General features: G+C 52.1%; 7 protein-coding genes across 7 annotated transcripts; 3 read left to right on the plus strand and 4 right to left on the minus strand.

Moving 5' to 3' along the window:
* Window positions 1-2,343: 2,343 nt before the first annotated feature.
* Window positions 2,344-2,673, plus strand: Z519_09824 (uncharacterized protein; the record flags this gene model as incomplete). The annotated part of the gene is made up of 1 exon (XM_016767545.1): window positions 2,344-2,673. One exon carries the CDS (start codon window positions 2,344-2,346, stop codon window positions 2,671-2,673), a length of 330 nt encoding a protein of 109 aa, XP_016616337.1.
* A 2,094-nt stretch (window positions 2,674-4,767) lies between these two features.
* Window positions 4,768-6,339, minus strand: Z519_09825 (uncharacterized protein; the record flags this gene model as incomplete). Its single annotated transcript, XM_016767546.1, has 1 exon — window positions 4,768-6,339. The coding sequence occupies one exon, from the start codon at window positions 6,337-6,339 to the stop codon at window positions 4,768-4,770; it is 1,572 nt and encodes a 523-aa protein (XP_016616338.1).
* A 500-nt stretch (window positions 6,340-6,839) lies between these two features.
* On the minus strand, window positions 6,840-8,040 carry Z519_09826 (transaldolase; the record flags this gene model as incomplete). The annotated part of the gene is made up of 5 exons (XM_016767547.1): window positions 6,840-7,460; window positions 7,513-7,677; window positions 7,733-7,851; window positions 7,900-7,930; window positions 8,002-8,040. 5 exons carry the CDS (start codon window positions 8,038-8,040, stop codon window positions 6,840-6,842), a joined length of 975 nt encoding a protein of 324 aa, XP_016616339.1.
* A 1,348-nt stretch (window positions 8,041-9,388) lies between these two features.
* Z519_09827 (uncharacterized protein) lies at window positions 9,389-13,908 on the minus strand (the record flags this gene model as incomplete). The annotated part of the gene is made up of 2 exons (XM_016767548.1): window positions 9,389-13,795; window positions 13,867-13,908. 2 exons carry the CDS (start codon window positions 13,906-13,908, stop codon window positions 9,389-9,391), a joined length of 4,449 nt encoding a protein of 1,482 aa, XP_016616340.1.
* Window positions 13,909-15,349: 1,441 nt separating this feature from the next.
* Window positions 15,350-16,585, plus strand: Z519_09828 (uncharacterized protein; the record flags this gene model as incomplete). The annotated part of the gene is made up of 1 exon (XM_016767549.1): window positions 15,350-16,585. One exon carries the CDS (start codon window positions 15,350-15,352, stop codon window positions 16,583-16,585), a length of 1,236 nt encoding a protein of 411 aa, XP_016616341.1.
* A 427-nt stretch (window positions 16,586-17,012) lies between these two features.
* Z519_09829 (uncharacterized protein) lies at window positions 17,013-17,873 on the minus strand (the record flags this gene model as incomplete). Its single annotated transcript, XM_016767550.1, has 3 exons — window positions 17,013-17,584; window positions 17,633-17,759; window positions 17,808-17,873. The coding sequence occupies 3 exons, from the start codon at window positions 17,871-17,873 to the stop codon at window positions 17,013-17,015; spliced, it is 765 nt and encodes a 254-aa protein (XP_016616342.1).
* Window positions 17,874-18,841: 968 nt separating this feature from the next.
* Z519_09830 (uncharacterized protein) lies at window positions 18,842-24,138 on the plus strand (the record flags this gene model as incomplete). The annotated part of the gene is made up of 4 exons (XM_016767551.1): window positions 18,842-18,906; window positions 18,960-22,213; window positions 22,305-22,345; window positions 22,444-24,138. 4 exons carry the CDS (start codon window positions 18,842-18,844, stop codon window positions 24,136-24,138), a joined length of 5,055 nt encoding a protein of 1,684 aa, XP_016616343.1.
* Between the last annotated feature and the right edge of the window lie 457 nt (window positions 24,139-24,595).

Raw genomic sequence — 24,595 nt, forward strand, 5'->3', positions numbered from 1 at the left:
TCCGCATCAGCCTCCTCTCATACTCTGGTCCCTCTGCTTCTCTCCCTCTTTTATCCTTCTCCCCAACTCTGTCCATGACAACTGACTCATCCTCTCGCCAATCTCGCCCTTCCTCCTCTTCCGTCACCCGAGTCAGTACCTATATCAGGCATCACCGACAACCGTCCCAAAAAGTCGTTGCCTTGTTGAAACTGGGACAGTACTACCCTTTCTACCCAATCAATCTGACCGCAAAGTTACCTTTTGCTACCAAATGTACGTCGATCAAAGGACTGCTGCCCAATCTAATTTCCAGGTTACCACCGCGTCTGTCGCGCCATCCCTCAGTCCTTACCGCTGGGACCGTCTTGGACCATTCTTCCCTTCCTACCCATGTCCAATTGACCCCGTGACCAGCCATCTTTCCAACAATCTTCAATGCTGGTGCCGTTCAGGCTCGGTCGTAAATGGAGGGTGCGCCTGCCTTTTCTCCCCCAATCTTTCGGGCGTTCTGCTGGCCAAATGCAATGTTGCATGCTCTGCGTTTCCGTCCTCTCTGAAGTCGGGCGCTGATATTCAGAACCACCCCACTCGCCCTCGAGAAGACCTCCATCTCTTCCGAGATCCCGCTGCCGAGGACTTTGTGTCACTGCTGTTGCCGGAAGGATGCAAAATTCGTGCGAGCTCGGATGGGTCCCTGTTTGGAGCTTGAGAAGCCGATGCTGGCCTCGTCACCCAAGTTTCAAGCGGTTGGCGAAACTACAACAATTTTCCTGCTGACATCGAGCTCTGTGGCCGAAGGACGATTGCCCAGGCCCCGTCTGTCGACACATGACCCATTGTCACTCTCACTCTGGACGCTTTTGATCGGAAGTTCTGCGAACGAACTAGAGTCGGGCGCTGGACTCATGCAAGAGCCCGCAATCCAGAATTTCAACCCTTCTTGCACGAGCTTGCCTCTCGCTTGCCATCAATCAGCCAGGTCCTCAGTATCCGGGATGGCTCATGCAGAGCATATCCGCTCGTCAATTTCCCGCAATGACGTCCGACTGCCTCGGATAGCCACTGTAAGCCCTCCCTCCGCCTCGGACGATGACCGCCTTCTCGGTCTCATGCCAAGTCACGCGTGCAGGAGGAGCTGCAAGGCTGTCACGCACTTGAAGCAAAAAGAGGCCCTTCTTTGTTCCTTATACCACTAGGGTTATTTGTCCCCGACCAGGTGGGCGTCATGGGGTGTACATTTGACGGACAGCGTGCACAGTGATCCTGATCCTCTTCGGCAATCTACACTTCGGCACATCTGGGCAAGGCTTTCCAACTTCGGATGTGTGGATAAAGGACCACGATGCTGCACAAATCACTCGAAACCGCCTGGCTGCTCTTGTCAAAGGAACGAATGCCATGCTGATTTTCCGACGCCTACCACAGCCACTGCAAGGTAGATTTGATGTTCCCCCTCCCCCCTCCCCTGATCAAGGCAGCCTCGTCTGAGACAAGGCGTGCTTATGGGTATCGGAGTTGCAAAAGCAAGGAATCGAGCATCATGTACCGATCTAGAGGTGGCGCAGACAATTTTCTTGCCTTGACATGCCCAAGATACTGAAGAGAGCAGACGGGATATGTACCAATCAAGGAAAAACTTCACCTGAATTCGACTGGATGGGTTGTTTTGTTCATCAAAGCACGATCACCTCCGCGTCGATAGGCGAGCAGGCGGCTTCTGGCGAAAGGGGCTGATACCATGAACTTTGGACGGAGCAGTAATACTGCACGGCAGCTTGGTAGAATTGTCCGCTCGTGCAAAACTACCACGCTTCACCAAGGCGAAATTGGCCTGTTAGCCACATTGTCTCAAACCATCTTACACACGTCCAGTGAAGTATAAGAATACTTCGGAACTCCTGTTAAAGGTATGTCATGTCCATTATCTCTTCATCATCTACACTTGCAACTGTTTCAGACCAACCATTCTTCCTCTCCTTCTGTCCATTCATTCTTCGGCCTTTTCGACACCGCTCCTTCCGAATCCCACCGCTTCGAAGAAAGGTCTATTTCTCCGCAGCTCTCTTTGCAAAACACCGGTCTCCTATTCAGCCGCTGGTCACCGTTTGCCACCTTCACGGAGATCATAGGCTCCTAGTTGCCAATCCATTCGCTTCCTCTATCTCAACCTGCTATCACTTCCGACATAAGCCGCGAACATGAGCCAACCGACGTTGTGGCAATGTTGTCGCTGCAATGAGCGCCCCATGAAAGTGGCCAATCATCCAAAATGCGTTTGTGGTCATGAACGCTGCAGTCTATGCAAGACAGACGGTGATATTGACCCTCCCGGGACTACAACGGCCGCCCCTCCCTACCATCATGGCAGCCAATATCAGCCAAATTCCTCCTACGGCGCTCGAGTCCATGCTCCATTTCAGATGTTTTCTGAGGCCGTCCACTCGATTCATCATGCCGCTCCACTGTCAAGCAGGAGAAACCTGCGCCTCAGACATCAAGCAGCCCGGGCATCCTTTTGGTATTGCGACAGTTGCGGCAACCTCAACAATGCAGCGCTGGCTTCGGACAGATGCACTATATGTGGACACCATAAGTGTGCCGGTTGCACTGATGCTTGAATTCAGAGCGACGCTGGATTTCCTACCAAGTAGGAAGTACGGGGCTGCCGAGGCTTCGAGAGCCGAAGTTTAAAGCAGAGCCTTGCGGGCTCTCAGCCTCGTTGGCCCCTTTTTCGGTCCTGTCATTCCGACCTCCTAGCCTCCCATTGATGCAATTTTCGGCTTGCCTTGCGAGAAATCTTAGGCTAACTCGTCAAATCAAGACACATTCGCTTTTCTGCACTACTCGGCTTCCGCTCATTGGACAATATTCGACGACCACAAACCCAGTATCAACACAATGCCCCCACCGCCCAAGCCAGAACGATCTCCCACCAGTCTTTACCGATCATTTCATTCGTCTCCTGCAGTTCTTCGTTATCGACGATGTCATCTTGGGGGATACACAGCACCAGCATGAACTCCATCCACAGCCTTCTGGATTTCCGGGAAACAGTCCATTTTTCAACCTGTCGTTGTTATATCAGCACCGCAGCCACCGATATTCCTTTAGTCAAGTCAACGATCCATCCAATCATTCATTCACTCACTCCCTCAGCTCCTCGCTCTCCCATGAATTCTACCCAGTCGTTGCCTTTCCCAACGTTTTTCTTCCAAAGCCTCCCAGCATGAGTATCACAATTGGAACTCGCCTCGGGTACGGTTTCATTCGTTTGCTGGCTGGCTCTCTCTCACACACACTCATACATTCCTTCTTATGCCCGCGTCTATCTGCGCAAACGAACCTCTTATCCATGAATGGAAGGCTCCCTTTCCATTATTACTCCTTTTACTTTAGATAGTGTCGTTAGTACATCCCACTCGTTTCGATGGCCCTCAGAATCGAAATGAGGGTCGCGCGGTTAGAATAGGAACAGGGAAACTGTCGTTAATAGATAATGATACGCCTTTCCTCTCCATTCTCCACTCGTCTCGTCCCTTCTCTTCTCTTTCCGGCCCCCTAGTCTATCTTTCTGTATCCCTTCGGAAGCCCCTTCTCCCTTTTTCTGTCTCCTGGAGATTAACTCTTTAACTACAGTGGGGGGCAAAGAATTTGAATACACCTAATACGGAGTTTTGTCTCCTGGTTATATTCAAATCAATTGCAACCCACTGTAACTACTATATCTGTCAGATCCCTCTTTTCTCTGTCCCCTCTATCCCTCCTATCTACGTATCTATCTATATACCAAATACGCAAGAAAGCACAGTGTAGCTCTCTCTCTCTCTCTCTCTCTCTCTCTCTCTCTCTCTCTCTCTCTCTCTCTATTTAGGCGCTGAATAGATGGATGAATGGAATTATTAAAAAAAAGAAAAGAAAAGAAAAGAAAAGAAAAGAAAAGAAAAGAAAAGAAAAGAAAAGAAAAGAAAAAAAAATTTTCATCCCCTTAGTAGACAAGCCTTGTTCCTACATTTAAACCAACACAAGTGATCGTGTACATTCAGAGCGCTACGTACATGTGTCGATCGACACCTCACCGTCATCATGACCCTTTGAAAATTCCTTCTAACCCTCATTTTCCAGCTTTCATTCAAAGACCTTGCAAAATCTTGTACAGCGACTTAAACAATCACATACCCCGGTTTTCCAAAGGGGCAAAACAGTTTCCCGTGTAGTCCGTATGCAGGCCGTTCGACATGGCCTAGATATGTATATACGTCTCCCTTGAACGCCAACGCTCCCCCTGAAAGAACCATCAATGCGATCGGCGTCTCTCTTGGACGTGTGGGGTGCGTGTCGACATGTCCATCACGAAGTCCCATGTCGTTGCAACGCATTGTATCAGAACGTAGCAAATGAAATGTCAAAAACAAAACCTCATGCTGCGCATCAAAACCAATGCCCCCACTTTCTGGAGGCATCGGCGAGGGAAGATGGCCTTGGTTGAAGTAAGTTCCAAAGCCCTCAGATTGATGCCAGGTGAACTCTCATCTCTCAATTGGCAGATTGAAATTCAGAGCCTCGACCCGGCGGTACAAGAAAGGAAGCTTGACTTTCCCCGGAAGGGCGAGATCGGATTGTCAACCGAGTCCGGAGCATGGACTTCAGCCGCCGTTGGTGGCGTTCTCATCTCATTGTGTCAAGGGAACGAAGACGCACCACGAACTTCTCGTGGCCGAAGTCTCGTAACACGAGAATCAAAAGGGAAAACCCCCGCCGTCTCCAAACCATGTTGAAACCATCTTCTCAATGCTTGGACCGAGAGTTTCCATCCGCGGCCGAGTGTGAACGTCCACGTCTCATATTCGTTCTACGCTCTTGCCGACTTTCACCCTCAGTTCCTCTTATCTTCTTTTTCCGCTTTTCGCCGGCCACATCTGCACCATCCACTCCATCCTCTATCCCCGCATCTCTCTTCATCCCCTCTAACACTGGTCCCAGTTTATACATACTCACTGGATCACTGTGATCAACAAGGGGACTCGGTCTCAGCGGGAAAACCCAATCAAACACTGTATAGCCCATGACTTCTCTGAAGTTTCCCATGGCACCAATGTCAAAAGGATTACCACCAGGAGGGGATTCGAGGATGGCGAATGCACGTGTCTCCACTTTTGAAGGAACTGTGGGTGTGGAAATGGTCGGCTGCGAATCTGATGCGGCTGGAGGTGTGTTTGCTGTCCCTTGCGGTGGCATGGCGGGATTAGGATTTGATGTCACGGTTGATCGCGGATCATACGTGTTTTGTCGCGGCGTTGGCATTGGTGCATTTGAATCCCTGATCTGTACCGCAACATTCTGCTCACTGTCATTCCCCATATCTGCACCATGCTGCTTGAGAATTTGAAACTGCTCCTCGGGAGGGCGAGGGTACGTGATCAATCTGAGATCTGTCCTGTTCGATTTTTGGTAGTTCTCCAGGACCCTCGGTGGTAAATATACGGCCATATACCATATTTTGGTCCTGCGGGTAAAATTCTCGATGGTGGTGGAATTAAGGAACGCAAACTGCAAGCTAGACCCACACATGCCCGCGGCGAAGATGAAAAATAATCCCGCAAAGATCAAGACTAGGATCCAATGCACGTTGATGAAATTTCCGGGCTCCTCGCTTCGGCGTCTGGCGAAGTAATACGCCATGACGACGAGTGTGTGAAGACAAAACAGAGCTGCCCAAAATGTGAACTGTATGAAGTATTTAAACGACGTTTCAGACACGATTCCGCCGACCCAGGGACAGAAGTGGTCCATCTTTAACACGCAGCGGCCGAGTTCGCGGCAGTGGTGGGCCCGATCAGGCTTGTAATTGTAGCATGTTGAGCAGAATGGCGGGCGGCCGTCCCAGCCGCAGACGAAGACATCCTTGTGCCAGAAGTCTTGCGCGTGGAAGCCTTGAGGCTCCTTATCCTGCCGTCGGCGGAGATGCCGTGGGGTATACCCCTCCGTTGAATCATATTCAAGTGCCGCTTCCTTATGACTGGCACTTCTCTCTTTCCGCCGCTTTCGTTCTTTTTCATTCCAGTACTGTTCGCCACGTGGAACGAGGCCCGGGTTTGTCAGAATCGTCTGAATCAGGCGGCCAAAACATGTCAGCGCACCAAGCAGGAGAAGGTAGAAAATGACGAGGATGGCGATCGCGGAACCGGTCTCACGGCGGACAAGCAACGACCGTGGAGGGTTGATGAGATACTTGAGGCACACGAGATCCGTGAGGACCCATGATGAGTAGCCAATGATCCCAAGGAGGAATATTGGGACAATGCGTGCAGTCACCACATTCCCTCGTTTATTGGCTTCCCCTGGCCGCATGGTTTTCATGGTGACGACCGGAATGGAGAGAAGGAGAGGATAGGAATAAGACCGATTTCAGTGAAGGGCAGGCATGTTGCTGTCACCGTAACTGCGTAGTGTAAGCCATCGAGGCGGCCATGCGCACTCAAGGGCGCCAAAGTACAAAAGACACCTGTAAATGATTTTTGGTTGAAGTGTTTTGTCACCTCGACTGCAGCCGGTGCAAATGACGAAGCAAAGTGAGGCAGAGTACACATCGAGAAAGTGTGCCGAGCCGACTGAGACCGCGAGACTCAATGGACATCACCAGTAAGGCTTGGGCGCCGCTGGATCAATGGTAGGGAACTTGTCATCAATAAAGGTGAAGTGTGCTTGTCAATATGTGTTTCATTGTCGTTTACCTTGGAAATTTACCCCCATCCGCAAATCTAAAAAGGCCGGTGGATGGAAATTATTCGCGGACACCGCCCCGTAATGTTCAATAACGGCTAGTTCAGCAATCAACGACAATATTTGCACAGTCTCGCTCAAGCCTTTTCGAGCTTCTCCCGCAGAATGCCCTTCAATGTGACTGCATCCGCCGCAAATTTACTGATACCTTCTCGCAACTTCTCAACTGCCATTTGCTCCTCGTTGAAGTCGAAGCGGAACAAAGACTCGTCGTTGATGTAGCTGCGCTTTGGGATGTCGAGGGTCTTGGCTTCTTCGGCCTTGAGCTTCTGAGGTACCGGATCGGTCGAGTTGTACAAGTGCTCAAGCAAGTTGGGCGAGATGGTCAAGTAGTCGCAGCCGGCGAGCTCGGTGATCTCACCAACGTTTCGGAATGAGGCACCCATGACGATGGTCTTGTAGCCGTATTTCTTGTAATAGTTGAAGATGGCTTGCACGCTCTTGACACCAGGGTCCTCATTGGCAGGGAAGTCCTTCTTCATAGCAGCCTTGTACCAATCGAGGATACGGCCGACGAAAGGGGAAATGAGGAAAGCACCAGCTTCGGCGGCTGCAACGGCCTGGACCAAGGAGAACATCAAAGTCAAGTTGCAGTTGATGCCCTCCTTCTGGAGGATCTCCGCAGCCTTGATGCCCTCCCAGGTAGAAGCAATCTTGATCAAGACGCGTGACTTGTCAATGCCGATTGATTTGTAGAGCTGCGGGTCGTGAGATTCTCCAAGTCTAGAAGGAGGAAGCTCGAGAACTCACTGCAATGATATGGCGAGCCTTTTCCACTGAAGCCTGGGTATCGAAGGAGAATCGAGCATCAACTTCGGTTGAGACTTTGCCCGGAACAATCTTCAAGATCTCATTGCCAAATTCGACCAGAAGTCTGTCGAGGGTCGCATCAACTTGCTCGTCAATGGTTTTGCCCTGTCGCGCTTTATTCAGTATGACATGTTGAGAGGCATGAGGCAGTCGGACGTACATGAGTCTTGCCATATTCAACCGCGGGGTCGATCAACTTTGCATACTCAGGTTTCTTGGATGCGGCGAGGATGAGCGAGGGGTTGGTGGTGGCATCTTGTGGCTTGTACTTTTCGATTGCTGCGTCAGGTTAGCAGGAGTCCAATTTCGGCGGGCGAGCGAACTTACTGAGGAAGTCACCTGAATCGCAGACAACAGTCTATATATCTTTGTCAGTATGTCAATCAACATTGGATACTGGCGGAACGGGACTGCGGGGTGGAAACATACGGTGCCGGTGGCTTTGAGTTGCTCGAGTGAGGAAGTCATGGCTGTACAATGTGGTGTCTGCTGGATCTTGTGGAGAGGTTCTGGGATAGGAGTGTGAGACAGGAGCTCAATTGATCAAAGGCGAGAAAGAAAAAAAAAACTCTAGATAAAACGGGTGTCCGAATGATTTTAAGCAAATACGTCTCATCCTGGCGGGCTTGTGACGAAGCGATGAGCAATGACAGGACACCAAGGAGGGGCGCCACCAGCTGCGATCGGGAGGTGGGGCGGGCACCGGGCACTGAGGGCGGCTGGCACCCCTCAAGCACCCCTCCATGCCTAACCACCACCCACAGTAGTCGCCTAGCACAGCATGGGCGGCACCCAGACGGGATGCGTCGGGCGGCATTCCTGTAAAAGGGATTCCAGCCTGTAGCTCGATCCCAGCAATTCGTATTGTCCCAACGCTCAACCACACCTCCACGGAGTTGCTCAATACTCAATAGCAGCGACTCCGACCCTCCAAGAATTACCTCACTGCACATCGAGATCTTGCGTTCAGCCCTCATGTTGATCTTGCTTCTTTCGTCCCCCTTTGTCGGCTAGCTTACCTAACCTTGTGGGAACAGACATCCTCTTCGATCCTCCCAGACAGGCACTCAAACATGAGTTCACGTTGCCCGCCCTGCGGAACCAGCGTGCCAGCTTGTCAAATCATCACCTGAGAACGGCTTACCTCAACCTTGTGTCCTGACTCAGCGTTTGTGCTTGACAACCCCCGCCGATACACGCCCCGGTTCCCATTGCCTCAATACAGAATCGTGAACCCTTGAATCCTAGTCGCCACTCTAGTTTGCGGCAAGTGACGCCGCATGGAAGAAACATCCGCCGTTCCAGCGCGGGCTCGGCGGCTCCTCCTGGACTGTTACAAGTTCATATTACTCCAAATTCGAATCAGCAAAACGGTAGCTGCACCAAGCTGCGTCGGTCAGGTTCCTGGGTTTGGATAAGGGAACGTCTCGGGCGTGTCGGATGCCCCTAGCACCACAGACCATGGCCGACATATGCAAAAGTACGGCGTATATGTCCCCTTGCAGCTGGTCGTCCCATCTTCATGTGCTTGGGTCATCATACTGTAAGTGGTATTACTGATTATCAGCTATGAAGGTGGAATGACTTGATTATGGTCTGTAGTTCCATCCTCTCGCAAAGCAGAAATTCATCTGATATATTCGCATTTCTGACCCCATCTAGATCCATTTTAAGAACCTGCATATTTGTCCCCACTGGCCGTACAGTTTGTGCCTATCCCAATCACCAAAGGAGCACGTGAAACAAATCATGAGACAGAGAATGGTATCATTTTGCTCGAGGAAGCATCGAACAGTAAAGGAAACAAAACCATGGATTAGTCTTTCAGCCCAAAGGCTTTGCGTAACATGGGGAACTTCTTCTTTTTCCCGCTGCGGCCAACGACTTCCGGAACCTCATGGGGTTTGCGCATGCTGCCTTGGTTCAGCCTCGTCGTTCCATTTCGCATCAGCGGCCCATCCGCGGTGCTCGGCCGAGGGTTCTCATTCGGTAATGCGGGAGGTAGCGGCCAAGAATCACTCATTATTCGCTCGGGCCCGTGCCGCCGGTGCAGTTTAGCATGCCCATGCTGTGGCTCGCGAACGTTCTGTTGCTCTTTTGCAGCCTCCAATTTGGCTCTCGTCTGCGCAATGACTCTGTCTCTTTCGGCAGTCGAAGCGAATCCAAGCCGAGAAGCTTTGGTTGTATCTGTGGTCTTCGCGGGCATTTGCGGAGATTCGACCACTGGCGACAGTCCCTCCTCCTTTGGCTTCTTGCCGCGGAATATTCCAAGTATTCCCCGCTTCTTCTCACTATTCGGAGACACGGCCTCAACACTGCTAAGTAGTGCAGGTGAACCAACCTGGGGAATTTGAAGTTTAGGTGTGGCTTGTGCTTTTGGTGCTGCCCGCTCCTCATCCGAGCTGTCATCCAGGTCTGTAGATTCATCATCATTGTTTCCGCGAGGAATGCCACGCACCGGGGCAAATTGTGGTACATCAATTTCGTCGTCACTATCGTCTGCGAAACGTGAGCGCCATTTGCTGCGTTGAGGGTGTTCATCCTCGTCATCTGAGTCTAGAATGCGGGATCGGTTGTTCTGCCCGACCATACTCATGGAAAGAGCAGGAGGTCTACTTGTCTGCTGGCGAGCAAACAAGGATGATGATCTTCTGGCGTCGGTCGACCCGCGGAGCGTCGGTACATTGTCGATTGATGCTCTCATAGTATGCCTCATGGTGTGAGAACCATCCGATGAGAACGGTCGCCGGCCCACGGGCGAAACTGACCGGACGCCACTGAGCCTATCTCCTCGTAGACTTGGTTCGGCTGGACCTCGCATACTTCGGCGCATTGTATATTTGCCACCCGTGGTAGACTTACTGCGCCGAGCCTTCCGGAACGAGCTTTCCGAGTCACTGTCGTTTGTCACGACTGGGCGAACAGGCTGCGTCCGAGGCGGCGGGGCGGAGATAGCGGCTGCTGCAGCTGAAGGTATGTGCCTCTTTTGGAGTGCTGATCGGGATTGGGTTGGAGGGCTAGACGTCAACGGTTGGTTTGCTCGTTCTTGTGGGGAGACCATTGAAACTGGCATTGAATGGGGGTTCTCATTACGCAGAGTCTTGCGGAACCCAGATTCAGCCTCTGGAGGGGAGCTGGCTCTCATTGACTGTCGGAAGGGTGCAGCAGCGGCCGCAGCATATCCAAGGGTTGGGCCTTCGATCGTTGGATACGCAGAAGGCTGGTTCCTTTTTCGTAGAGGCGACTCTGGTAATCCTTGCGTAGCTGCCGCAGCTGCCGGTACAGATGCAGCAGCGGCGATTGCAGCAGGTGACTTCTTTTTGCGTTTAGGTTGTGATGTGGGGGGCCGTGTAGGTCGAGGTTGCGCAGGTTGTGATATCTTGTTATATACTGTTGTTGCAGCCTCCGGCGTCCTCTCTTGCGCGGGCTGCTGTTCTAGGCCTTGCTTCGCATGCTCCACATCGTGGACAGTGGTCGCAGATGGTGGTTCGCTTTTGATGATGTGGGTGGGCAGATATCTCGTCTGCTCCGCGATGCCACTCCAGCGGGCCTGTGTTTGCTCCCAAGATCCGGTGCCCAGCGCATCGTGAGAAATTGAAGGTGATACTCGTGCAAGAGGACTCTCTGGTGAAGTCAGAAGTGCTGGCGGAGTTACAATGGGACTTTCCACAATTGCGTCAATGGAACCGAATCCCATTCCTTCCATCTCTGAGGGATCTTCTGCCGCATCGCTGTAGATGCTATCATTGTCCGACTCATCTTCGTCTATAACTTCTGCGACAGTACGTGAACTCACGTCTGGGGGTCTGCTTGTGACGAGCGGCCCCTTGCTAGGTTCATCGCGTTTGCCTAGATTTTCCGCAGACAGAGGAAACCCTCCTGGAACCTCCACAAGATATTGGTCATTGGGTTTCAGTTCTTCAGCAGGGGTAGGTGGGGAGACGGATACAACAGGCACTTCTGTCCGAAGAGGCCGCTCAATAGCTGGTCTAACTGGTTGATTGATTACTGTCGCCTGGTTGGTCTCTGCATCTGTGCAAGCTTCACCTTCGCGAACTATACGAGCAGCGGGTGTGTACACAGTCTCCTCAGCCCCTGAAGTGTCGTTTTCTTCGTCGGAAAATGACACGGTGCCCTCTACGGACGTCACCTCGGGCGGGAGGGGTTCATTGAGTCGATTTGCGGAGGTCTGTCCAAGGGTCTTTCGGGCTTCTTGAGCGAAGACAGCCCCTACAGCATGATCGCTTGATACGCCTGTTGCCGAATAGGGGTTGTAGTTGCCAGATGTTTCTGACGAGGTCACCGACGTGGTAGAACTCTTGCCCTCTATGGGTGGCGTACGAGTCTCTGGAGGTGGCCTTGGTATTTGTGCGGTGTTAGAATCATTGATATCCCTAAACTTTTGCCCGCGGACACTCCCAAACGAAGGAAGTTGAGGGCGTGGCTTCATCAGCTCTTCCATGTCATCGTTCGAGGAGACGGTGTTCAAGATTGGTTTGGCCTTTCCCAAGCCGAGCCATCCTTTCTTCTCCTTGCCTGGACTTTCTGCCGGACTTTGGACGCTTGCGGCCGTGCCAACGATTTCTGGCTGAACCTCGAAGCTGACCCGCACAGACTTCTTCCTTTTCGGGAGGCCATCGGCTGACGCGCTCGATATGTCGGATGACTCGCTGGGGGTAACACTAGAGCCACGAGGCTCGCCGCCGGAGAAGGCTGGCGCGGGAGAATGATGCTTGAGGGCAGGTTTAGCCGGCGATATTGATCGCGGAGGAGGTTCATGTTTTCGCCCTGCAGCAAGGTCTGAAGACAATCTCTCCGAGAAACGAGTGGACCGCGAAGGGCTGAGAGAAGGACCCCGGATAGGCTGATGTTCAGTAACTTGGAGGAGGCTCATCGAAGCTGGCGATTCCTCGCGGCCATCTGGTGCGGCAATTGCGTGCATCGCTGGAGAACGAGGCCGATCGGGGGCGGGCGGCGGTACAGCGGACTCGATTTTCCTGGATGTACCTGTTGCATTGGTAGGACGCTTGTCCTGAACCGGAGTTGTCGACTCCTGGGCGGAGTTCAGGGTGGCATGTGTGGTTTGACGGCCCTGTGGTGGACTGGCTTGCTCCTGCTGTTCGCCTTCCCAGTCCTCTCGAACAATCGAAGGCTGTTTCTGCAATACGCCCGATGCTCTCTGAGTCCGCCTCTCTCTCTTGCGCTCAATGTTTGAATCCGAATCAGAGTCCGTCCGCGAGGTGTCGGTCGGAAAATCAGGGTTCTCTTCAGAAAACACGGGCTTCTTCTTTTTCTTCCTCGCAAGAGATTGCTGATCTGAGAGAGCTTGGATTTGCGGTTCTGGGCTTGGTTCTAGCGGATTGACAACTGGCCTGCTCGCCCTTGTCCCACTTTGCAGATGGCTACCTTCCACTGCGCCATTGACCACCTTCTTTTTCTTCTTTTTGACTGGCTGATTTGCTGTTTGCGCAAGGTCGTATTGGATATCTGCGGCTTGGGCCGGAGAGATCGCCCTTGCGACAGCATCGGGGTGAGGTCGATCGCCGTTGATGAGAACTGGAGACTGTGCCATCGGGGATTGCGCCACTGGAGATTGAGGTCGAGGCGACAGTGGTCGCGAAAAGTTGATGGAGTTACGGCTGTCAACACGCTCAAGATCATTGTTCTGTGGAAGGCTGTTGTTTTTTGGAAAGTTGGGCGGCGGCGCCGGCAGTGGCTGCTGCTGAGGCGATCCGTACCTGTCGAGACTATGGCCACGGGTTTGGGGTCGCACCAGTGGCGGCGAGAGTACGCGAGGCGGAGGAGCTTCTTGGCTAGATGCTCTCTTCTTCTTCTTCTTCTTAACGGATGTGGTCGAGGGGGGAGCAAATTGCTGTGGAATGGTCGGTAGCGGAGGGGCCTGGGGTTCTGAGCGCGAGACGGGTCGCGACGGCGAAGGCGACGGAGTTCTAAATGTCCTCTCAGTCATAGACCCAGCACTGTTGTGCCTCTGCAAGCCGCCTCTTCCTCGACCTCGAGCTGAACTTGAAAGAGAACCGGAAGAAGCTTGCCTTTGAATCATGCGCTTTGTCTGGACCTGATCCACCGGGGTCGGAGGCGGAGACATGGTTCTCAGGGCTTGAGCTGCGGCGGAGGCTGACAGGTTTGCCTGCGAGGCGCGGCTACTGAGGAATGCCTGAGTGGCAGCCATATGGGCAGAAGCTGAAGCAGGAGTCTGGGGCCGCTGAAGTTGAACAAACGTCAGCACTTGAGCGCAGGACGAGGCCGACCGGGGCGCCGAGAGCGATGACTTACAGTGGCCGACGCAGACCTGCTCCGTCTGTGCAAGAAGTTCATGATTGCGACGACCCCAGATGTCGCGGTGCTGGACTTGTCGCGGGATCACTGGAGACTGATCCAGTATCGCAGACGGGAGAACTGGAAGCGAGTCTCAAACCAAACGGTGGCAGTGGTTATCAGAGGGCTGAACAGCGATGACAGGCCCCATGTCGCTTCGAATTGAGCTCTCCCGTCTGAAAGATATTGAAAAGGATGATGAAAAGGAAGAGCTGACCAGGAGGTTTGCAATTGATGAATTTTGTTTTTTGGCGATACCCAGGTTAGGGTATGAACTGGGGACGTGGTTAGGTGCGGGAGAGCGAGGGAGGTGGAAGCTCCGTAACCATGGGAAAGATGGGGCGGAAAAAAAGGCCCAGAGGCCCAGAGGCATCAGAGGCGCCCGAAGCGGAGAGAGGAGAGAGAGCCTGACACCTGGTGGCACTGAGCTACTGGGCAGCGACGCGGTGGCTGGCACTGGCGAGCTGGATGGGGGTCTGGAGTTTGTGGCTGTGTTGGAAGTCTTGGATGTCCAGCTTCCAGAGTCCGGGCCCCCCCCCCAAGTACAAGGACAGGTTTTGCCCGTGGGGGGCCCAATGACCGCATACCAATCACAATGTGTGACATTTCCTTACGTCATTCGCTCTTAGTGATGATGTTTACTCGAACTCTTTTCCTCTCTTTTTCCAGAGTGGCGGCACAACGTCAGCGTCCTCATAGGTTTATCAGGTAATGATAATATTATCTACTTGTAGCTACTGTATGTACCCAATATGCAGAATCTGGAAACCCAAAGGAAGAGAGAGGCACGTGCTTGAATTAAGCTCGCTATCCCTCGTCCGGATCGCCTGGCCTCTCCTCCCACAGGAATTGAACAGAGGGCACAGCAAGAAACCCAGCAGATCCCTCCAGATTCCCTTTCAAGTTTAACTGACGACTAACAAGAGATCACATTGCTTTTGAAGCTCTGCTGCCCTTTGTTTTGTCCTAAATGCCATATGCACGAAGGCGGGTATCATTGCACATTATCCCTCGGCCCGCCAGGCTTGCAGGCTCGGAGTAAATAAGTGGTGGCCTGACTTGAAGAAAACACACCTGTGCCCAAAGAGGTAAGGGGGTCCTCCCACCACGACGAAGAGCTCGCCGTCGGATATGAAGAGGAGGGTTCCGGTTGCAAGGCTGAGGGCGATCGTCCGTAAAGGGGAAGATAGCTTGCAACACAAGAGAGCGCTACAGTACCTCTGTCGATTAGGGGCAGCGAGCGAAAATGCCTGGTCAGACGAAAATCGTTTTGCACTCGAAGGGCGCTGTCAACATCGCTTTCCCCGCAGATAGAGTTCTACTAAAGCGATTGCTTGGTACTTCGTATAGTCTGTTCATGTGTCTCGATGCCATCCCACCTTTTGAGCAAACCCATTTGTGCTCTGGCTACTCCAGTGTGCTTAGGTCAATCTGAGCAGACATGGCATACACGCACCAAGACTCGACTGCCGATGCCATTGATCCCACTACGCTGACTCCGCTTCCACTGCCCGCCGGTATCCGATCTCGTTTTGTCGATACTTCCCCTCACAGCCTCGTCTTCCACATTCTCGAATCCCTGCCAGCGGCGGTACCGCCTTCTGGTCCCAGGCCGAAGCTGATCCTCTTGATCCATGGATTTCCAGAGCTTGCCTATTCATGGCGCAAAATACTCCCTCTACTTTCCGCCCAGGGCTATCATGCCGTCGCCTTTGACCAGCGCGGCTACGGCCGCACCTTCTCCCGCAAACCACTTGAAGCATCTTCATTCCGGCCCCTGAATCTTGTCAAAGATACTGTCACTCTGGTGAACGCGCTTGGGTATACTTCCGTATCCTGTGTCGTAGGGCACGATTTTGGCGCTGTCACGGCCAGCATCTGTGCCCTCGCAAGACCGGACTTGTTCCACTGCCTGGTAATGATGTCCCATCCGACAAAAGGCCCTCCCCAAAGTCCTCTTGCCACCTCCCCTTCCTATGGCTCCGCCTCCCATGAACCTCGGCCCCCAATCGACATGGAAAAGGCACTCTCCCAACTCCCCCGCCCCAGGAAACATTATAAATGGTACTACTGCACTCAGCCGTCAAACGATGAGATGACCAACCCCACGGGTCCGCCCCTGCACACGTTTCTTCGCGGCTACTTCCATCTGAAGTCTGCCGACTGGGACCTCAACGACCCGCACAAGCTGGACGGATGGATCGCGACAGAGCTGGAGAAGATGCCGCGGTATTATATCATGGACCTGGACGACAACATGCGCCAGGCCGTGGCGCGAGACATGGCCAAAGAAGACCCACAGGCCGTCGCCTCGCGTTCCGCCCGCTGGCTCCAAGACGACGAACTTGCCGTCTACGTCCAGGAATGGGGCCGCACCTCCTTCCAGGGCGGCCTGAACTGGTACCGCGTCCAGACGCAGCCGGACATCGCGTCGGACATGCAGGCGTGGTCGGGCGCAAAGATTTCTGTCCCAACTGTGTTTGTGAGTGGCAAGAAGGATTGGGGCACGTTCCAGGAACCAGGTGCGGTCGAGGCAATGGAGACCGGTCAGAGCGTGAGGCCCCTGATGTATAGAGGAACGGTGCTCGTCGATGGAGCCGGGCACTGGGTGAACCAAGAGCAACCGGAGAGGTGTGTGCAGGAAATTGTGAAGTTGGTGAGAGAGGTTTGTGGCTAGGTTTGGTGCACCAAGGACATAACCTCAGACAGCGACGATGGCATGAAATGATCAAACATACCTAGGTAGGGACATACGATTTTGAGGTTCGTAAAGAAATCAAACTTGAAGCCTTTCTATCATACCATCAGCAAAATTTTGCAGGGATATCATGCGAATTCCTTTTCCCATAAAGTGCATCATGGAACTCTTTGAGTTTCCCTTTATTTCACAAACAGCTCCCGTGGACATCGACCCCAGACGCCTTCGCTGAAATCGAATGACTGGCTTGAAAAAGACTCCTTCCCTTGCAGACCACCGGCGGAGAAGTCAGCCTCAACCTTCATATCTCAATCTTCGCCAGTAGAAGAGCACGGCAAACCCCTGTACTTGTGCGCATCTTGGAAGTGCATCAATTTCCATCCACCGCCTGATTCCGACACTCCTTCTACTCGTCTGCTTCCGTCATATCAGAGTCGAGCCGATCTCTTCGTGCCTTGCCCTTAGCATGCTCCGTGTCGTCATCATCTTCATCATCATAGTTCTCCTCGTCTTCCGAATCATTGTTTAGCTCCTGATCCGATTCGCTTCCATTGACCACATCGTCGTCAAAGTCGTCAAAGTCGTCGAAATCCACGTCTTCCGCGTCGCTATCGTTCCAGAAATCATCATCAACCTTCTCGATAACCGGCTTAGTGGTCTCGTGCGTAGGCATGACGAACCCTTCCGGAATGTCCTTCTTTGAAGCTTCGACATCCTGCCTCACTCTTGCTTTGAATGCCTCCTTGTCATCCCTGAACATGACACTGGCGTCGACATTGGCTGGAGAAGATATTTCGGGATCATCCAGTAAGGAAAGAATGGAGATGAGTACGGATTCAACTCGCTGAGCAGGGGACCAGCGTTCGCCAGCGCTCTCGCCAGACATGATATCCTCGCCAGGTGCATGAAGAATGGAAATGCAAAGTCTGCCGTCAGCATAGATATTTGGATGCCATAATGGTTTGGAAAACCGGAAGTCTGAAAGAGGTCAGCGTCAGACAAATTGAGGCGTGCCGGTCTCCTTACCCGGTGGTTTGTAGGGATAATCTCTTGGAAAGCTCATCTGAGCCTTGAAATAGCCGCCATAGTAAAGCGAATCGGGGTTAATGACCATCAATGCCAGGTTCCAATGGTAGATATTATCTTCATCGATCTGACTTCGTCAGCCTTGCGTGCGGGACAGGTTGGTGCTACGTCTCACTTCAATCTGAACCCATTTCTCCTTGGCCAAAGCCTTGTATTCCTTCATGAGCACCGTTTGTGACATGCTGGGCGAAGGTGCTGCAACACGGGTTGGCGGGTGGTGGTGGAGAGGAGGGCTATCGATGGAGGCGGCAACGGCAGGGATTTTAGTTGCGGGAAGCGCGCGAGGCGTCAAAGCGGACAATGACTCTGTGTGTTTGTCTTGAAGTTGAATGAGGTATTTGAAGGGTATTATTTGGCGGACGGAGGTGACTGTTATCGACTATTATACATTATTCAGTGTCGTCTTAGGTTGGATCTCCCGGATCTGGGCGACAGAATAAGGTGTGGCAAAGCTCAAAGGAGCACACAGGAATCCGCACAGGCCACAAGCTTCAGGCAGGAGTAAGGAGCCAGGAACAAAAGGAGCGATTTTCCAGTCATGAGAAAAAGGCGGTCGAGATGGTGAGTGAGATGATGCCAGGATTAATATATGAGGTGATATCGCGTTTGAGGTGTCGGTGGGTGCAACCCAATGTGAAGGTCCGCAGCCGGATTGTTGGCCACTCTTTTGGGCAGGCAGGGCAGGCAGTTGGGTGGGTTGGGCGTCGGTCCTCCCCTATCGTGCTCCCCGAAAGCGCCCGAGGAAAGGCTCTGGCCTTCCAACCACTCACCGTTCATCCTCCTTCCCCGACCTCGCCAGTGAGCCAGTTCGGCATGCCCACCAGCCCACCAGCCCTACTCGGGGGGTATGTGGTAGGAAAGTTTGACCGTACCCGGTACATTTAGTTTAGTGGCGTCACGGTGTTTTGGCAAAAGTGTTGATTGCGGCAAGCGGCACCACTTTCGCAACAACCGAGTATGAGACCTCTTCCTTGTCTCGCCCTTCTGTTCAAGTTACCCGGGGGGGCTTTGTCGCAATATCACCTTGACGTGCTCTTAAATCTTGTTCATATCAGTATTCTCCCTCGTCGCTTGTCTGGGCCGACATGAGTTGGGCCGTCCCCGCATCGGTTGAAGTGTGGTGACTGTTGTGGTATGTCGATTGCTGCAATGTTTGCGCATTGCAACAGCCCGATATGGCAAGTTGATGACTTGTCGGCGTGCTTCCAGGCAGCGTAGGTGGTCCGCCATGTTCAGTAGAGATTACGTGCTGACCGGCTGCAAATAGCTATCTTCAGACTCTCTTTCCTTTGCTGGCATGTGCGATATCTTTCCTGCTTCTACTTTACCAGTTCCTTCGGCAAAGGACGAAACGACTCCACAACCAACCTCGAGATCTTCTTGTTGATGTTAGCGAGGACGAGCATGAGTCCGATGAGGAAGACGAAGATAGCCTCGCCCGGCTAACACTGCAAAAAACACACAGTCATGGCAATCACTCAACGAGGGATGTGAACAAACCAACAGGCGAGGTTTTCATGGTCACGTTGGAATTTCTATTGCTGTCGGCACAACTTGCCGTGAATGTTGTTGCCCTTTTGAACATAACAGACCGAAAACAAAGGACTTGGACTATGGAGACCGCTGTGTGGTCATACCTCCTGGTCATTGCTGGAGCACGTCTGGTCTCGTCGACAACAAGATGGCAATCTCCTCTCAAAGGCCTCTGGAATCACAGTGCAACACTGTACATTGTCCAATGGCTTTGCCAAGTTTGGGTCTTCCGATCTGTTCTTGTTCACCGTCCCGGACGCCTTTCTCAGATCCTGACAATAGTATCGTTCGCGATCACGTGCACGCTTGTCTTAATCGCTCTGACTGCGCGAAAGGGGAACAAAGGTGTTTTGTTGGAATATGAAGGTGAAATTGAACCATCTCGAGAACCCTTGGCCAGCGTCCTCTCCCTGGCAACGTTTACCTGGGTCGACCCGATCGTGTGGAAGGGATTCAAGAAGACATTGGAGCTCGCTGATGTCTGGAATCTGGCTTTTGAAGACAAGGCAGAGACTGTGCTTGCTCACTTCCGGCAGATTCGAAAGACTCACTCGCTAGCTGTCCGGCTACTCCTGCATTTTAAGAGTCAGATTTTGATTCAAGGTGCATGGTGTATGATGGCGAGCATCTTCATGTTTCTTCCAACTCTACTCTTGAAGGCCGTTCTGGAGTATCTGGAGAACACAGAAACTGTTCCAGTCAGTGCGGCATGGCTGTATGTCATACTTCTTTTTGCCACAGGAGCAGTACAAGCCGTCGGTGACGGGCAAGGCCTGTGGATTGGTCGAAAAATCTGCATTCAGTTGCGTGCTATCATCATCGGCGAAATATACTCTAAGACATTGAGAAGAAAGGCAGCGGCTACCACTGATACGAATCTTGGAGATGAAGCTACTTCAAAGAAGACAGCCTTTTGGTCTAAGATCTGGTCCTTATGCAGGGGAAAAGGTCGGAAAGACGACAATAATGCCTCTAAAACCGATTCTAAGAAAATCACCAGGTCGCAAGCCAACAATGGCACTATCATCAACTTGATGTCCATTGATTCCTTCAAAGTGGCTGAAGTCTGTGCCTACTTGCATTTTCTCTGGGCTGCAGTACCCGTGCAACTGATTATGGCTGTGAGTCTGCTATACAACGTTCTTGGCTTCAGCTCTTTCGTCGGAATTTTCGTGATGGTACTTATTTTACCCCTCAACCTCTACATCGCACATTCCTTCCAAGCGGCGCAGAAACGGATCATGGCAGCCACTGACAGCAGAATTCATGTCACGAACGAAGTTCTCCAAAACATCCGAATTATCAAATACTTCGCTTGGGAGCAGCGTTTCCAGAACAACGTCAACGAGAAAAGACAAGTCGAGCTATCTGCCCTGTGGAAGAAATACGTTTTATGGGCATCTGCAGCTACCATCTGGAGTGGTGTCCCGATTGTAATCACGTTCGTTTCTTTTCTCATGTATACTCGAGTGGAGAAGCGCCCTCTGGTACCGTCAGTTGCATTCCCGGCCTTATCGATGTTCTCTCTACTGCGAATTCCGTTGGATCAGCTTGCCGATATGGTCGCTCACGTTCAAGAGTCGAAGGTATCGGTCGATCGAGTCGAGCAGTTTCTGCAGGAAGCAGAAACCGAGAAATATTTGCAATTGCGCCAGAGCAGACGGAGAAGTTTACCGACTGCCCGCATTGCATTGGAAAACGCTACGTTGACTTGGGGAACAACTAATGCTGACGCGACAGAAGCATTCAGACTTATTGACATGAACGTTGAATTCTCTATTGGTCAATTGAATGTCATCGCAGGACCCACGGGAGCCGGCAAGACCTCCCTCTTGATGGCTCTACTCGGCGAGATGCAACTACTCAGTGGTACAGTTTACATCCCAGGTGGATCTGTACGACAAGATCTACGCCCTGACCCCATCACGAGCCTGACCGAAAGTGTGGCATATTGCGCACAGCAGGCATGGCTGGTCAATGCGACAATCAAAGAGAACATTCTCTTTGCCAGTCCTTACGATGAAGATCGCTACCATGAGGTTATTTCAATTTGTGCTCTAGAGCGGGATCTAGAGATACTCGATGCCGGTGACCAGACCTTAGTCGGTGAAAAGGGGATCACTTTGTCCGGAGGCCAAAAGCAGAGAATATCGCTTGCACGAGCGATCTATTCGACTTCGAAGCACATCCTTCTCGACGACTGTCTTAGTGCTGTCGATGCTCACACCGCCAAGCACATCTTCGAAGAGGCATTAACTGGAGAATTGATGGCCCACCGGACTTGCATTCTGGTCTCGCACAATGTTGCACTCACGGTCCCACTCGCAAGCTGGGTGGTCGTCCTGGACAATGGTAAGATCATGGCCCAAGGGACGCCGCAAGACATTATCGAAAGTGGCACGCTCGGAGATGAGCTGTTCAAATCACGCCCTGTTTCAAGAGCCAACTCGACTCCGCCGTCTCGCACACCGTCCAATCTGGAAGAAGAGAGATCACATTTATCTGGAAGAAATACAAACGGCACGGCGACCCCTAGTGGAAAAGCTACCAATAGAGGAAAATCGAAGACTAATAGGCCTGAGAAGCCATTTATCGATCATCGACTTGAAGCAAAGGCCACGGGAAGTGTGAAATGGTCTACAATACATATGTACCTTAAGGCTATGGGCCCTTGGTATTACTGGATTTTCGCGGCATGGGGATTCATAGCCACACAACTGGGTTCGGTAGCGACAAACCTGTGGATCAGACAGTGGGCCAATGCCTATCATATCCGCGGTGTCCATCCGACACACGCAGTGGTGAATGCTTTTCAGGACCTAAACCCGGCAGGAGGAACGTCAAGTTTTGGAGGGTTGCGCGTTCAAATGCCACAAACAGCGCCAACAAGCAGCATATTCTGGGTCGTCAAGTCGTTATACGACGTCGACGATGGCTACTACCTTGGGATATATGCTCTGATTGGGGGGCTGTATGTGCTTATTTGCTGTGAGTTCTCCTCTTTGAGATACCGTCCCGTGTTTGAGGCCTCCATTTCATTGTCCTCTCAGCATCGACACAAGCTAACGATCACTCCCAGTTTCCCGGGAAATCATACTGTTCTGGGGTTCTCGTCGCGCTGTAAGTTCTCCCTGTATTTAAAAGCCTGCTTAACCTGCGCAAGGGCTACGGGTCAATGGGCAGCCTCAACATGGGCACGAGCTAACAGATACTTACAGTCTTGGGGTCTGCATGAAAAACTGTTGACGAGCATTCTTCGCGCCAAGTTTCGTTTTTTCGATTCGACGCCGCTAGGCCAACTGACAAATCGATTCTCTAAAGACATTCAGGCGCTGGATCAGGAAGTTGCTCCTGTGGCTATTGGCATGCTGCACAGTGCCGCCGCCGTGCTTACGATTGTGGTCCTGATCTCCGTTATCACTCCTGGCTTCTTAATTCCTGGGTTCTTCATCACCATCATGTACGTATTGACCGGTCTACTCTACATCCGCTCTTCACGCGACTTGAAACGAATCGAAGCAGTCCAGCGAAGCCCTCTATTCCAGCATTTCGGGGAGACGTTGAGTGGAGTGGTCACTATTCGAGCCTATGGCGATGAGTCGAGATTCATCGAGGACAGCCAGTTGAAGGTCAACACGCACAACCGCCCATTCATCTACTTGTGGGCCACTAACAGATGGCTCGCCTTTCGTATCGACATTGCGGGAGCACTGGTCTCTTTCTTCTCCGCCATGTTTGTGGTCCTTAACGCTGGCCGAATTGATCCCGGAGCTGCAGGGTTGGCTCTATCTTACGCCATCACTTTCACCCAAAATGTCCTGTGGCTTGTGCGACTCTATGCCGCCAACGAACAGAACATGAACGCCGTCGAACGAATACAAGAGTATATCAACATCGAGCAAGAAGCGCCAGCGAACATCCCGGAGACCAAACCTGCCGCAAATTGGCCCAGTCACGGAGTGGTCGAGTTTATCGAGTACAGCACGAGATACCGCCCAGATCTGGAGCCGGTGCTAAGAAAGGTGACATTCAAAATTGAAGCAGGACAGAAAGTTGGGATTGTTGGAAGGACTGGGGCCGGCAAGAGTTCACTTGCCTTGGCTTTGTTCAGAGGCCTCGAGGCCGAAGAAGGCAAGATCTTGATTGATGATGTCGACATCGGACTCATCGGTCTTCAAGATTTGCGCGAAGCCATCACGATCGTCCCCCAGGATCCCACACTCTTTTCCGGCACGCTAAGGAGTAATCTGGATCCATTTGAACTCTTCACCGACGAAGAGATCTTTACAGCGCTTCGGCGAGTCCAACTCATTTCAGCAGCACATAGTGATTCAGAGCGGTCAGGCTCCACGACACCGCTCGAGGGATCTAGCGGGTCTCCAACAGTCGAGGAAGGCTCAAGTCCACCTGGAAGCCATGCCTCGTTCTCTGCGAAGGGGACGGTCAAATCTGACTCCACCTTGGTCCAAATTGCCAGCAACGGCAAGGAAAACAAGAATATCTTCAGGGACTTGTCATCGCCAGTGGCTGAATCTGGCTCGAACCTATCTCAAGGTCAACGACAGCTTTTGTGTCTAGCTAGAGCCTTACTGAAGTCGCCTAAAGTGCTGGTGATGGATGAAGCGACGGCATCGATCGATTATGCAACCGATTCCAAGATCCAAGACACTCTGCGAGAGCTCCATAACAACACCATTTTGACCATTGCCCATCGATTGCAGACAATTATTGACTACGACCGAGTGCTGGTGCTTGATAGAGGCGAGGTAGTGGAGTATGCTGATCCATGGGAGCTGATACAAAAAGAAGATGGTCAGTTCAGAGCCATGTGTCAGACAAGCGGTGACTTCGAGACATTGCATGAATTAGCAAAGAAAGCGTGGCAGGAGAGGCGATTGATCGATGATTCCTGACATGAGCCCGAAGATTTGCGGTAAGCATGGCGGTTGTCATCTTGGGGATTTGACGATTTGGGGATGGGAGGCTCTATTGCTTTTTGCACACTGCTTGACCAAGGCAAATGGCATCGACCCGTACATATATATCTGTCGTCCCTGCATAGTTGAGATTAGACAATTGGATGCCACAAGCGAGACAGTCTGAGTGGCAGCGGTCTGGCCGAGAAACAGACGATAGACGGGGTGGCCGAACGGGATAAAAGTCTGTATATGCAAGCCTCGCAGAGTGAAGGGACAAAGTCAAATTAATGGTCAGACAAAGCCATTTGCTCATTTTCTGTTCACTCGACCAATCGGCCTTCTCCTTCTCCTTCTCCAATCTGACTTCGGCATCGATGTCATCGCCGCCCTTCTCTGGAACACAGGGACTACCTCAACTGCCATCCTTCGCTTGCCTCTCCTCACCATTTTC

The sequence above is a fragment of the Cladophialophora bantiana genome (genome assembly GCF_000835475.1).
Source record: "Cladophialophora bantiana CBS 173.52 unplaced genomic scaffold supercont1.16, whole genome shotgun sequence".
NCBI classification, from domain to species: domain Eukaryota; kingdom Fungi; phylum Ascomycota; class Eurotiomycetes; order Chaetothyriales; family Herpotrichiellaceae; genus Cladophialophora; species Cladophialophora bantiana.